The sequence below is a fragment of the Sesamum indicum genome, linkage group LG8 (genome assembly GCF_000512975.1).
Source record: "Sesamum indicum cultivar Zhongzhi No. 13 linkage group LG8, S_indicum_v1.0, whole genome shotgun sequence".
Taxonomy (NCBI): Eukaryota; Viridiplantae; Streptophyta; class Magnoliopsida; order Lamiales; family Pedaliaceae; genus Sesamum; species Sesamum indicum.
Window position 1 is genome coordinate 10,592,153 of NC_026152.1, and position 14,828 is coordinate 10,606,980.

The 14,828-nt window shown below is 35.5% G+C and overlaps 1 protein-coding gene across 3 annotated transcripts; it reads left to right on the plus strand.

The window, feature by feature from the left end:
* LOC105168206 (chaperone protein dnaJ 16) lies at positions 5,500-9,715 on the plus strand. 3 transcript variants are annotated; one of them, XM_011088183.2, is made up of 12 exons: positions 5,500-6,034; positions 6,787-6,910; positions 7,017-7,099; positions 7,211-7,322; positions 7,412-7,516; positions 7,651-7,701; positions 8,155-8,241; positions 8,343-8,451; positions 8,543-8,691; positions 8,780-8,833; positions 8,907-9,151; positions 9,261-9,715. In XM_011088183.2, exons 1-11 carry the CDS (start codon positions 5,898-5,900, stop codon positions 9,129-9,131), a joined length of 1,236 nt encoding a protein of 411 aa, XP_011086485.1. In that variant the 5' UTR covers positions 5,500-5,897; the 3' UTR covers positions 9,132-9,151; positions 9,261-9,715. The 3 variants fall into 3 exon arrangements, with proteins under 3 accessions (XP_011086485.1, XP_011086486.1, XP_011086484.1); XM_011088184.2 differs by having other exon boundaries at positions 9,272-9,715; XM_011088182.2 differs by having other exon boundaries at positions 8,907-9,715.

Consider the following 14,828-nt stretch of genomic DNA (forward strand, 5'->3'; position numbering starts at 1 on the left):
TAACTTCGGAGTGTTGCATATGAGACATCAAAGAAGCCGTTCTGTTTTTTTTTTTTTTTTCATATATATTTCTGAGTGTTGCATATGACACTTCAAAGAAGCTGTTTTGCTTTTATTTTTTTTAATTCGGGGTGTCGCGTATGACACCTTAAGAAAGCTATTTTGCTTTATTTTCTGACTTTGGAGTGCCCTGTGTGACACCTCATGAAAGCCATTTTGCTTTTGACTTTGCAGATTTTACGTATGACACTTCATGAAAATATTTTTTTCTTTTTTTTATGAGTCAACTTTTCTGCTTCCCCTACTAGGGTTGGTTCGCGTATATCATATAGAAGATACAAAATTTTATTCACTTTTAAAATAGAAAATTTTAGTTTAGACATAGTAATAATGGTCGTACCTCAGCCTTTGTGGATTATCTCGTACATGTGGCGGCCAACGGACTGGATCTTGTTGCTTTGCGGTAGCGAGGACTTCAACTTGCAAAGTGTTCAACAGGGTGTTGTGTGCTAAGCTACTTGGGGCCATGTGCTCACTTTCATCTCTTCTTCCTTCTCTTATCGAGGTTGCCATTTTATCTTCCTATCAATCAATCTTTTCATGGGGTTATGTGCCCTGTTACCCATAGGTTTTTTGATACTTATGTACTTTTCAGCTCTCATCCAATGTTGTTGGGGGTTTTCCTGCTGTCGATTCTTGGAACATACTCCTCCTCAAGTATTGTTATATTATACTTGTTGAGAGTTTAGGGGTTGACGTGAGGCACTTTGAGCTTAGCTCTAAAAACTTTTGGACATACTCCTTGTGACATCATATTCCCATCGAACTATGTGAACAACTACAGGCAGTCTGGGGATACCGTTTATTGATTGCCAAGTAGTGTAGGAAGCATTATGAGAGATGGTCAAAAGGCGTGATAGATCCAGGAGTTAACTGGTTAAACCAAGCCACAACATTCCTCGATATAGTCCAGTACGAGATGTTGTTTGCGCCTAGTAGATCCACTCTGGCTAGGAATGATCTGGGTGGTGTTGCGGGTCTCCCTTTTATTATTACTCTTTCAAGTTCCAGATTTTAATCTCGAATTCCACAACTTCGACCAGTTTTGGGTGCAAAAAGACTACAATTCAGTGTTGCAACCACTAACGGGTAGTTGTGAATTTCTCCGATCTTGCAAGATGGATGAATCTGAGTGGAAGAGGTACTTCACCTTTTATTTACCTTTGATGTTCTCTTCCTCGAGATGACACTCCTCATATAAAGGGAGGTACTCGGCCTCCCTCTATCCTTGAAGCTTTCTTCCTTTGATGGCTCTTCTCTAGGAGGCGCTTGATCTCCTTTAATTCTCTCCTTGGGGCTCTCCTCCTCAAAATGTCACGCTTCTAAGAGAAGGAGGTGCTCGACCTCCTCTCACCGCTCGGGACTCTTCTCCTTGCAATGGCCTCCTGGACTGCTCTAAGAAGAAGAGAAGCTTGACCTCCTTCTTCTCCTTGGGTCTCTCCGAACATGTTTCCAGGAGGAGGAGCTGAGCAACCTGGTATCTCTCCTTGGAACTTCTCTTCATGATGACTCTCCTCCAAGAGGCGGAGACTTTTGACCTCCTTCTTCTCCTTAGGGTTTTTCTCCTCGAGCTAACACGCTTCAAGGAGGAGATGTCCAACCTTATCTCTCCCCTTAGGACTTTTCTCCTCGAGATGACACGCCTCCAAGATGAGGAGGTGCTCGACCCCTCTCTCCATGGGACTCTCCTACTTGAGATGATAGGCTTCAAAGACTAGGAGGTGCTCGACCTCCTCTTTGCCCTTGGGACTCTACATTTCTAGCTCACGACTGGTGTTTATCTTACTAGAAAAAAAATATGAATCTCTACTACAATTAATTATTATAGCTAAAAGAAGAAAATCGTGATAAATACCAATCAACCATGACTTTGCAACAACCATTAGCCATTGTTTCTGTAAATATGGCAAAACATTAGCCATGACTAAAATCATAACAAATGTTTTAGCTATGGCTAAAAACCATAGCGAATATTAATTAATTGTGGTAAAAATTTAAATTTTTTCTTTAATTTTATTGAACTGTAGTTAATAGTATTAATTTACCATGATTTTTAAGTAGTGTTTATTTATAGTGCAGCAAAAACATTTTTATAGTGTCTTCAATGCTTAGACTAAGTTCCCATAAACGGCCCCATTTTGATAGAAAATAAATCAGGAACTTACAATCGAAACATATACGAACATGTGAAAGTCATAAGCTATAAATTTCGTCTTCTCTCATTTGCCAGAAGTCCTCCTTTACAATGATAACAAGAGGGTATTTATACTTTTCATGATAATAAATGTGGTGGTGTAAAATCATTTTACCCTCCACCAACCAAAAATGGACGGATACAATTTTCTAATTGACTAATATAGTAATTAAAAATTAACTTCAATTATCGGACATTAACTGTTCATTTGTTGAAAATTAAGGAAAGAGAAAACATGTCGAAATAGCAAAAGAATCTTTCATGTTCGACATTTTAGGAGCACAATACGTAGTTAATGTGGAAAACTAACACATATAGTACATGGAAATTTTCAAATATATTTACGGAATTTCCAAACTAAAATGACATTTCACCCAAAAAGATACTTACAATATCAACGATCAAGCATAATCAGAGTTTGAGATAACTTGATTGATTTACACTCCAAAATCATCTAACATAAAATGCTACTTTATCGTTTCTTCCTTTTAACAACTACATCAATCGGCTAGCAAATTGAGGTTGAACAAGTTTAATCCAGTCAAATTCGACTTGCTTTGCCTTCTTAAATGCTTTCCTTTTTTTTTTTTTCTTATTATATGTTTAAACTCATATTTATATCCAACGAAACGAGCCCAAGAAAAAATTTAGTATCAAATTTCAAATCGTATATAAAGTAATCTAATTTATTCGTAAAATTTTCACTGTGATTTTGTAAATTGTGATCTTGAGTAAAGTGAAAGTAGAAACAAAGTGACACTAAATTTAAGGAACTTTGGACAATACTAATATTCATTTTCAAATAATATGAACTAATGAGTACTGGGGTCTAGTCGCACTATAATAGTTGAAAGATTTTCACAAAAATTCTAAAATCGGAAGACAACTAACCTATTAAATAGGGGTTAGGATGTTGATGCTCAAATCAGTAACAATTAAAAAACTTGAAGTAACGTAAGAAATATAGTGAAATAATTGAAGTGACTTGATAAAATATCGAGATGGAATGGTAGTAATCATATAGAGTGCAAAAATACTCAAGAAGCTTGCTATAAACCAAGGGAAAAATGAGAGTAAGTGTGAGTGAACTTGGTTACCGTTATGGTTGCACAATGTCCTCTATTTATAGGCCACTGGAGAGTGACTATTGGAAGTGGTTGCAGCTTGTGATATGCTATTAGAAAGCTGCATTTTTAACCAAATAACAAAAGAATTAAATTGCGATTTGGACTTATCTTGAAGAAGTTATGACTGTTTGAATGGATTTTGTCAGTTAGCCCGATTTCTACCGTTTTTACCTGTTGCTTCCAGGTCAGCTGCCTTCAATCTAGGAGGAGTTTATTGGAGAATTTTAATATGATGTGTCTTATGATTATAGAAATACATGTGATGTGTCATCCCTACTATCAGTTAAGTCATTTTCTACTAGATCTGGTTTGTTTACAAACCTGCTAAGTTTAGTGAATAAGATAGGTTATACACTATAGTCTTAACACTTCGCTCATGAACCAACAAGCTCAAGCCTGCTAGGCTGTTGGGCGAAATCCCGCCTATTAACTTTGAAAGAGAAAAAATATATAAGCGAGCATCGTGACAATCCATAAAACTTATTAAATTAAAGAAAGAAAAGTCCTTAAATCATAAAAAACAAAACAATTGTTGAGAGTTTCCTAAGTAGGACTGTGTTGCTAATATCTATAGTATGTAGATGGACAATTATGAGTTGATGTCTAATTACTTGGGATCATATCTTTTATAAAATTCAGTATCATATTTCAGATAATAACATAATCTTGCGTTACACAAAATCATACAATTAAAGAAAAAAGATAAACTTATGATTCGTAAGCATTATTATGAGACAATTAGGCATCATAATCACATGAGTGATTAAGAGGTCAAGTTTGATTGTCATTGTCGCCCCACCACTTGAATGCGATTTCAATGTCTTACCTTTATCGCATCAATTATGCATATGACTCCGATCTACTTCACTCCACCTAATAATTATTATTATGGATAATTATGTTATTTTTTTTGAAATTTGATATAATTATAAAAAAAAATTACAAATAATTTTACTTTGATATTATAAATGGGCAAATTACTCTTTTATGAAAAAATAAAATAGCAATTTTACCTCTTTGTGTATTTTAAAATGCAACAATTTACTTCTCTGTATTTTTTAAAATTAAGCAATTTACCTTCTTAGATAGGAAGGTATATTGTTTTCTTTTTTTAGTTTAAAAAATTTATATCTAGTAGTTTTTATGTTTGTTTCTAATAAATAAACCTATCTATTTGTTAAAATTTACTGAATTTGTAAATATTAAAAGAAATGAAAATCTATATAATTTCAATTAACTTATTACTGATATATATTGCAATGTAGTAAATCTTTTCTAACTAAACTATTTTTTGTACAGGTGAAAATTTATAGTCTCAAATGCCCTAGCGTATAAAGATGTATAAAGATAGTCTGATCGAGAAAAAATTATTTGACATATAATAAGTCAGTAATAAGTTAATTGCGGGAGAATATGTATTTTCATTCAATTTTTTTCACTAATATCAACAAATTTGGTAAATTTTAACCAATTAACATATCCATTTATTAAATAAAAAAATATTAGAAATATTAGATATAATTTTTCAAATCACAAAAAACTTACATGTAATTACACTAAATTTTAGAGAAGTTAGTGTAATTATTTTTCTTTTTTAATTAATAAATAATTGGTTAATTAATCACACCCCCCATTAAATGTTTTCTTAAAGGCAATAAAAATTGAAAAGTGACCCTTCTTTTTGTGCGCCAGGTTGCGCACAGCACCTCGTCCAGGCTGCGGCTAATATTCGTAGCACGCGTTTCGCACGTGCTTCAAGTTTCCCATCTCTGGTACTCCGAAGCCTCACAGCTCAACCACGGCGCATGGTAGCAAGCGCTAGCGATAAATTTGAATTTTTAAACAGCTACCATATATATATATATACACACTACGCCATTTTAACTCACAAAAAGTGATTACTTACACTGCAACACTAATTTTTAAATTTTCAAATTTATTTTACAAAGTGATACTATTATTTTAATACCACTACAGTAATTTATTTATTATGGTAAAAATACATCAAGTGTTTTTTTTTTTTTTTGAGATGTGATTTTTGGTTTATATTATTTTATTTTTATTTATAATATATTTTAAAATATTAAAAATTATTTATTATTTGCATAGATGGACAGCTTCCAAGCGCAGCTAGTAAACAAAAAAACAACCAGGAAAAAAACAGAAAATGGCTCCTAATTTCCCCTCCATTTCCTCCAGCTTTGTGAGCTTCTGTTCTTAGGGTTTTCCGAAGTTTATCTTCTCCGATTTTCCTCCTAGATAGGAAAATATCGTGATTTTTTTTTTGAATCTTAATTCCTCAAAGAATTCGTGAATTTGATTTTTTTTTTCCGCCAGTAATTTGTTAGGGTTTTCCAACATTTGGTTTCCAGCCGAAATCCCTATTTGAAGACGTGTTTTTTGTCTCACATTTCTGAGCAAAATGAGGGAATCTGTGAGTTGGCTTCAAGATTCAACCTTTGGTTGAGTACTACTCCGGTTATTTGAACTCTTTTGCGGAGGGTGAAATTTTGAAAATGCCGGGGCATAAATCTGAAGCAGAGAAAGGAGCTGGCGAGAAGCAGCTACGCAGAGACCCTTACGAGGTTTTGGGAGTCAACAGAAATTCTACTGATCAGGAAATTAAGAGCGCCTATCGGAAATTGGCTCTAAAGTATGTTAATTTATTATTTAATTGTTATTATTGTTATGTTGTTGAAGTCTGAGAGCAAGTGTTTTTGAGTTAGGTTTTTCTCTTATAGGCCGCACTGTGAAATGAAATTTAGCTATGTTCGTTGTCATATTGTATTATGATGTTTTTGCATTAGATAACTTTTAACTTGACACTTAAAGTGTGATTTGAGAAATAAGTAATAGAGGATGGGTAGTTTCTTGATTCTTTTGATCTATATTTAATTGGTTTAATGTTTGAACAGTATTGGCCCAGTAGATTGACCTAACCAGGATGCTGTTGTTCTGATGGCTATTGTTTTTTATTTTTTTTTTTCCGTTTTTGTTTATTTGGTTTTTAAAAATAATGTATTACTTGATAAAATTGTTGCTCAAGTTCTCATTTTTCTGCCTTAATTTTGAACTTGGAGAAAGAGGTGGGAAATCTTAAAACTAAGTTCTGGGAAGAGACTTGCTAATATCAGGTTTCAGTTCAAGAGATTTTATTCTATAATGTTGCATCTGGATAGTAGGATGGAAACCAAGGGAAAATATAACTGTCTAACCATGAATCCAACCGATTAAATTAGAAGTGTTAGTCTATTTGAAGGATTCTTTTCCAACAATGAATGTGATAGCCTACTGTACGTTCCATGCTAGTGATGGTACCTTACTTATGTTGATATAATCTCGAGGCCAAGTTCTTGATGAGAGAGAAAATTATTGGTTGTTTATTCTTGTTTTACAAAATTGTAGATATCATCCGGACAAAAATGCAAATGATGCTAAGGCCGCGGATATGTTCAAAGAGGTCACGTTCTCGTATAACATTTTGTCAGATCCAGATAAAAGGCGGCAATATGACTCAGCAGGTTTTGAGGTGAATATCTGTGATCAGCCTTGTTTAAGAATTTAGTTTTAAGACTGAAGTAGAATCTAATTGTTATATATTGTTTCCAACAACTTGAATGTATACCTTTTGTCAGGGTGTTGAATCAGAAAGCCAGGAACTGGAACTGGATCTTTCAAGTTTAGGAACTGTCAATACTATGTTTGCTGCAATTTTTAGGTTAGGTGGTGTCCTTTGTCAGTACTTCTCTTATTTCCATCATACTCATGGTATTGGCACAGTATTGTTTGTTTCCTGCGTGGTAAATAATTACTATGTTTCTGCAATCAGTAAGCTCGGAGTTCCTATCAAAACTACAGTATCAGCCACTGTCTTGGAGGAAGCATTAAATGGTGCGGTAACCATTCGTCCACTCCCACTTGGGCAACCTTTGTGTAGGAAGGTACAATTGTGTGCTTATTTTAGTTTGCAATAGTCGCTGAAATGGTTAGATGGTTAGTTCTGGCTAATTTTTCTCCCCTTGTTTAACAGGTTGAAAAGCAATGTGCTCACTTTTATTCTGTTACCATAACAGAAAAGGAGGTACAGGCCGGATTTGTTTGCAGAGTCTATTCAGCAGATAAAAGCAAGTTTAAGGTGTGAAATTTAGTGGGATATAGAAATTTCTGCAAAGTATATGTGAATGCTATGCTGAATTATCTAATACTTTTCAATTCTTGAATCCACTTCTGTGTTATCTCATCTTAAGCAAGCTTTTTGGGTTCCTGCAGCTATTGTACTTTGATCAGGAAGAAAATGGCGGACTAAGCCTTGCTTTACAGGTTGAGATTCCTGTCTCTTGATCTGGCTTCTTTGTACAGGCACTCCCTGCAGGAACTCGCAGCGTTCCACATGGGGATTCAATGATTTTAATATTGATAAGATCTGTTCACTTCCTGATTTCTTGCTGACACATTATACAATATGGAAATGTTGCTTCTTTGCTCCGGAAGATAGACACTGTCATTGAGTGCTGTTACTATTAATGTGATTAGAAAGGTTGATAAAGAATTTTCACTGATGAATCTTATGACAATTAACACTTTTCTATTCTTTCTCCTGGAAAAATTGTTTAGGGTATAGCCCTATCATTTGGTACTGTGTTGGCGCTTAAATGAATTTTTGCTTTATACATTGGTTTACACGGTGCAAAGCTTGTAACTCTTTTCTATTTAGGATGTTCTATTTTGATATCTCTTTATTTATTGCTTGATATGCTACCTTTTTGTTTGTAGGAGGATAGTTCAAAAACAGGGAAGATTACATGTGCTGGCATGTATTTTCTTGGGTTCCCTGTTTACCGGATGGATCCAGCCCAATCTGTAAGTAAATGTGATTTGCTGGACTGCTCCCATTTACCCCCCTCCCATCTTTTCCTATTCAAATTCATCCATTCATGTGATTTGGGTTTCAATTGAGTCAGGTGGCAGCCGTAAAAGATCCAGATGCTGCTTTCTTCAAAAAGCTGGACGGATTTCAGCCATGTGAAATAACTGAATTGAAAGCTGGCACCCATTATTTTGCAGTTTATGGTATCCACATCTTTCTCTACTTATATTTTTTAACCATGCAAGAGCCTAATTCTGGCTGCCGTCTTTTGTCGGACTGTTCACATTTCTCCAGGTGATAATTTTTTCAAAAGCGTAAGCTACACTATAGAAGTTCTTTCTGCCGAACCTTTTCCAGAAGAGAAGGAGAATCTTCGATTGGTGGAAGCTCAAATTTTGTCCAAAAGGATTGAACTCTCTAAGTTTGAAACGGAATACAGGGAGGTATGTAATCTACCATCAATTAACACCTGTCTTTTACCTGAAGGTGCCCGTATTGCTTATTTCTTTAATTCTTTGGAACTGTTAACAGGTTCTAGCACAATTCACCGAGATGACCAGTAGATATGCCCAAGAAATGCAAGCTGTAAGTCAATATGATAAGCTGCCTTCATTACAACGGTATACTTTTATTACTATCTGAAAATTGTGGCATGCAGATTGATGAGCTTCTCAAAAATCGGAATGAAATACATGCATCTTATACAACTGCTCCGCAAATAAAACGTAGCAGTAGTGGTCGAAGCAAGAACAAGGCCACATTCAAGGAAAGTGAAGATGGCCAAGGGAGGGACAAAAAGCCTTCTAGGGACCGGTTGAAGAAAAAGAGATGGTACAATCTCCCCTTAAAGGTGGACAAAAGGAAGCCTTGCGGAATGGAATGACTATGCCGTCCATCTGTACTGTAATATTGCTTCTTCATTCTCATCTATTTTCCTATGCTCTGCCCTTTAAGATTCTCATGTATTGTAAATTGAAACATTTCATTCATTGGAATTTTTTATCGACTGGAGCTGATCTGAAGCCACCCAAAACTGGAATTGATGAAGATGGACTGCCAGTAGCAGTGGTTATTCCTTCATCCTCGTCTGTGTATCTTTTAGGCCTTTGAAGTCGTATAACGTTTACAGTTGGTATCTTCCAATCCAAGCTGAAGTCGATGCAATTATGTAACATTCCCACATTTAATATGAAGTCGGAAAGTTTGGGTATGGTGAAGAGTAAAGAAACTGTTTTCATGGTATGCTTTCCAGTTTCTACCAAGTTGGTTAAAAGAATTCTCGTGTAGGTTTTTAATTGTTGTGTTGGAGTAATACAGAACTCCATGTTTATTATGTATGCATCCTTCTTTTTCTTTTTCTTTTTTTAAGTAGGCAGTACATATCTTATATATATATATATGTATTTTTTTTGGTTTTCTGAGGGGACATATCTTATATTTTGAGTAGTCCATGTATGTTATGAGGAACTGCAATCATGTTAGCTATGCACTGTATGAATGTGTATGGTACAAAACCATTTCACGAGGGAAAATTTGATGCGACAAGTTCATGAGCTGTGAGTCGTTGAATCACCATCGCGTCCTATAGGCAAAAAGCATATTGGATGAATGCCTGATTAGAATCTTACCTAAGGAGGTCGGATTATTTATCCACACCAGCTCATAAAAATTGGATAAAATATCTTCTCCGGTCGTTCTGCTCAATGTTTGACTCGTTTGTCCTTGCTAATTGAATAAATAACAAAACATTGACCAGACAATAAATGACACATTTTTTACCAATGAGATGATTTCTTATAGCTCTTCTCTATCTCCACCACTGTCCGAAAACTAACAAAGCGCCATTGCTGAAATGAAGAGTTTGTAGGGAGTGTAAGATCAGAATGATGAAGAAGAGGACCTCGTCAAGGTGTTCCATTATCAAAAAGAAGGTTCAATGTGGAAGACCGGTCCAACTCCAGTGAGGCTTTCCTTCTATCATCCCTTTCATTCTTACCAAACTTTGATGTGTTTGTTTTATTTAATGTAAGTTTATTGTATTATGAATTATTATTCAAATTAATGTATTTGTCAATTTATTGATATTGAAGTAATATGTAATCACCGTCTTTATTGTTAAAATAATATTATGCTGTATGCAAGTTGGAGATCGTCAATTATATCAGTCAACAAATATATATATATATATATATATATAATTAACCAATAATTGCTGTTACGTTAAGGAAACAATTATCATTAGAATGCCCAATACTTCTTATTATGGGGTAATATTGAAATCTCAAGATTTTATCCCAAATTGATACAATGCTTGTAAATTTGAGATTAAACAAACACCGCATTAATCCAGTACTTGGTCTAACAAAATAAACAAAACAAGGTGACGAGCAGTTGACCCTCTTGTAATTTTGTAAATAAGTAAATTACCCCTATAAAAATAAAATAGCAATTTATCCCTCTGTATTTTTAAAAATGAACCAATTTACCTTATTGTCTAAGGAGGTGAATTATTTAATTTTAAAAACATAGTGAGGTCAATTGCTATTTTTTTTTATAAGAGGATAATTTGTCCATTTATAATATCACAAGGAGATTGCTTGCATTTTTTCGAACAAAATATGTCATTATCCTATATATCACTCTATATCTCAATTTTTATGGTACATTAATCTATTTCACCTCAATTCGATCACATAATGCTAATATAAGATTTTTAGAAAAATGGAAACAAAAGAGTATTTGAATAGCTTCTACTCATGACTACAAATACATGTTTCTTGAATGACGACAAAATTTTCAATCAAATTTTTACATTAAGAGGAGGAGGTTTTGGGTTGTTTTTGGCATAGAAAGTTTGGAGTCAAATACATCAAAAAATGGGTTTATATGATCATTAACCAATTTGGGTGCCATAATGCAGCAAATTTCCCCTTAATTCCAATACTACGTGCGCTGCACGTGCATACTCTGTTAGCTCCTAACGGAGATTTAACAGTACGGACTGAATTTTTTGAAATAACAAGTTGAGAGATCAAATCGTAACTCATAAAATAAGGAGGACTAAAAATAATTTAGTGGTATTTTGTAGGGACAAAATATATAATTTTTCCCTTCTAATCCATTTGATCTCGTACAAATTAATAATTTTTACTACCAAATTATTGTTTAATAATATTAGATAAATTAAGTTTGCTGCATTTTATGATGAAAAAGAAAAAGGTCATAATTGAAAAATGGTAATGAATTAATGGGTTAATTACACCTAAGCCCTTTTAAAAATGTAAAATTACGCTTTCGTATTGATGTATATATCAGTAATATTCCTTTATTTAGAAAGATATAAAGTTTTTATATACATGCCATATAATACACATATACTCTACCATATTAAATACCACTATAGATACCCTATATATTATTTTTTAAACCAACTTCACTTTACTATTCATTGACAAGACAATTCATTACTCTATCTCTCTATGAACATTTGATTAGGGAAGCAGTGTGTTTAGAGGGTAATTTTTTCAATAAATCCTCATTTAATCTACTACCACATCATTGGCGCCGTATGTGGAAAAACATTACTTCACCATTAAGAATACGTATTAGGTCTCGAACTCACGATGTTCAGGGGGTGGATGTTGTACATGAAAAACACAAGAATTAAGTAGGGCGACTCCCACCCAATGAACAACACCTTCTCATGGGGTGACCCCTTCACACCGTGAACAAGCCCTACGATAGGTGGTGGTCTTACTTCCCCTATGTGCAAGCCCTGCCATCCCGTGGCGAAGAGTCACCTCGTGAACAAGTCCCAATGCAGGGGGGTGGCCTTACCATCCTGTGAGCAAGCCCCGCTAAATAGGATAACACTTCCACCCCACGACCAACAGTTACCACGTGAACAAGCCCTACAATAAGGGGTGGCCCTAATATCTCTATGAGCAAGCCCCTTTGAATGGGATAATCCTGCCATCCCGAGCCCAAGAGTTACCTCATGAACAAGTCCCATCGCAAGGGGTGAACCTACCCACTCATGAGCACACTCAGCTAAATGGGATAGCCCTACCACCCTGTGACCTAGAGTCACCTCATGAACAAGCCCCACCGCGAGGTGTGGCCTTACCTCTTCGTGAGCAAGCACCACCTCCGCCCGAATAGAATCGCCCACCTTAGGTGTTCTACCTCAAGAAACTATGATACAGTTAATGCAAGAAGCCTTACTAACAGTGATGAATGATGCGCCTACTTGAGCAACCGCACAGGCGATAGCTCAATTCGCAACTCGTCACACCGTAAACTTGCCCCAATCCTTCTCCTCGACGAAGTCGAGAATTCTCCTCTATTCCTGAGGGGGATGAGCAGAGGCGAAATGAGGTGAATAGCAGAGTCTCTCGACCTGAAACCACCTAGACCCAAGAGCAAAACCCCAACCAATCGCGAGAATCCTCAGCGCCACTACCCTCTAAGGGAGTTGAGGATCCTTATCTATCCTTCGCCATAGCTCCACCAAGATGTAGCCCGTTTTGGAAAAAAATATTTTTTAGACTGTTACATATGCCTAATATTGATTTAGTCCAGTAACTATGCCCTTTTTTTTTATCCAGTAACTTAAAATTTTGATTAAAATAGGTCCTCTGATGGACGATTTTTCTTTTTATGATAAAAAATATTACAAGGCATGCCAGCTGAATATATTTTGGTAATATTTAAGCTTATGTGGCAATTGGTATGAGGTGGAAAAATATATTTTGACTTATATTATAATTTATAAAACTAAAATTATTATTTAAATAAAAATTAAACCCCCCTCACCCATTCCCTCCCCGCCTACCTACTTTCCTCCACGCAGCTCCTACCCCCATCCCCCGCCTCTAGAACCTCCCCCCACCCTGCCCCATTATCACCTACTCTTCTCCCCATCCTCGGTACTCCAGCGCATTTGGTTTGGGTGACGCCAAAATCTGCCCAAATTTATTTTTGGTTTGGGTGATCAGCGTTGCCTAGAGATGGAGAGCGATGGTGTTGCCCTCCGCCGTGGTGGGCGACGACAGAGGTGAGAGCGGCGGGGCACCGCCGTCCTCCTCTACAGGGGTGCAAAAGCGACTTCCAATAATTTAAAGAAATCAAAATATTTTAAAATAAATAATATATTTTATTAAAATATATTTAACTAAATAATTATTCAAATTAATTAATAATATATATTTTTTATAATTAATTATTATTAAGTTATATTAATATTAAATTTGAAAAATGAATTTATTATATTAATTTTTTTTATTGATGTTATAATTTAATTTTTCAAGTTGAAATTATAAAATTTTATATGTATCTTTATAATTTTGATATTAAAATAATATCTAGTCAGCATTAATGGCCATATGTCGTTACACATGTTTATACCATGTATATGTCGTTACACATGGCTATACCATGTATCAATTGCCGAAAGTTCAACAACTCAGGTGCCACGTAGGCAATTTTTGGCTAGTTTTCAAAATCTCATCGGAATATTATTTATAAAATCCTAAATTGGACTAAATTTCATCAGATTATGAAACTTAAAGGATTTAAAAAATGAGCATAGTTACCGAACTAAAATTAACATTAGGCATATTTAGCGAACTAAAAAAATAATTTTCCCGCCCTTTTGCCCCACTGTCGCAGCCGAGGCACTTTCAACAAGCACAAAAGTATCAAATCTTTCAGAGTATGATGAGATAGGAGACCCACAGGAACACTTGAACAAATTTAATGCTAAAATTGATTGGTATAACCTGATTGATGCCGACTACTGCAAGGTCTTCCGTAATACACTCTCCAGGCGTGCCCTAGTATAGTTCAACCAACTGTATACGGAACTATCTCCAGTCTCAAGCAGTTGACCAACATTTAATGCATCACTTCTCCATCAACAAGAGAGTTCCAAAAACGGCCGCACACCTATTCACTATTTTTCCAGACGGAAGATGACCCGTTGAGAGATTATGTTCAAAGATTTGTGGAGGCTACGCATGAGGTACCTCATATCAACCATGAGTTGTCAGCTAGCATCATTCAACAAAACTTACTGCCTGAAAGGTTCAAAGAGTCTATAGTTGGAAAACTCTCTAGCACTTTAGAAGAATTGCTCTTATGATTGCAAAAGTATATCATAATTGAAAAACCAAAGGCGATGGACCCTACCTCTCGTATTAACAGGAAGGGTAGGGATGATGAGATGGAGCCAAAGAAAAAGAAGGAACACTGACACTTACCTCCCACTGAGTTTACGCACTACACTCCCTTGAATGCTACTAGAGGAGAGATATTAATCATGGCGGAGCAACAAAGGTTGATCAACCAATGACCAAGGCAAATAAAGAACAATCCTAAGAGGCAAACGTTTGAAAGATATTGTTGCTTCCACCGTGAGAGGGGGCATACAACAGAGGATTGCCATCACCTCCAAAACAAGATAGAAAAATTGATTCAGGGAGGACACTTGAAGGAGTATATCAATCAATATCCACGAGGACGCCAATTTGATCAAAGGTTAAGTAAGCTACCTCGAAAGCCAGCGCCAACTTGCGCTTCC

What these genes read in the sequence shown, in the direction of transcription:
- LOC105168206 (XM_011088182.2), top strand. Translation starts at nt 5,898, where the DNA reads ATGCCGGGGCATAAATCTGAAGCAGAGAAAGGAGCTGGCGAGAAGCAG. An exon ending in GGATGGATCCAGCCCAATCT is followed by an intron (nt 8,242 to 8,342) that starts GTAAGTAAATGT and finishes CAATTGAGTCAG; the next exon opens with GTGGCAGCCGTAAAAGATCC. An exon ending in TTGAAACGGAATACAGGGAG is followed by an intron (nt 8,692 to 8,779) that starts GTATGTAATCTA and finishes AACTGTTAACAG; the next exon opens with GTTCTAGCACAATTCACCGA.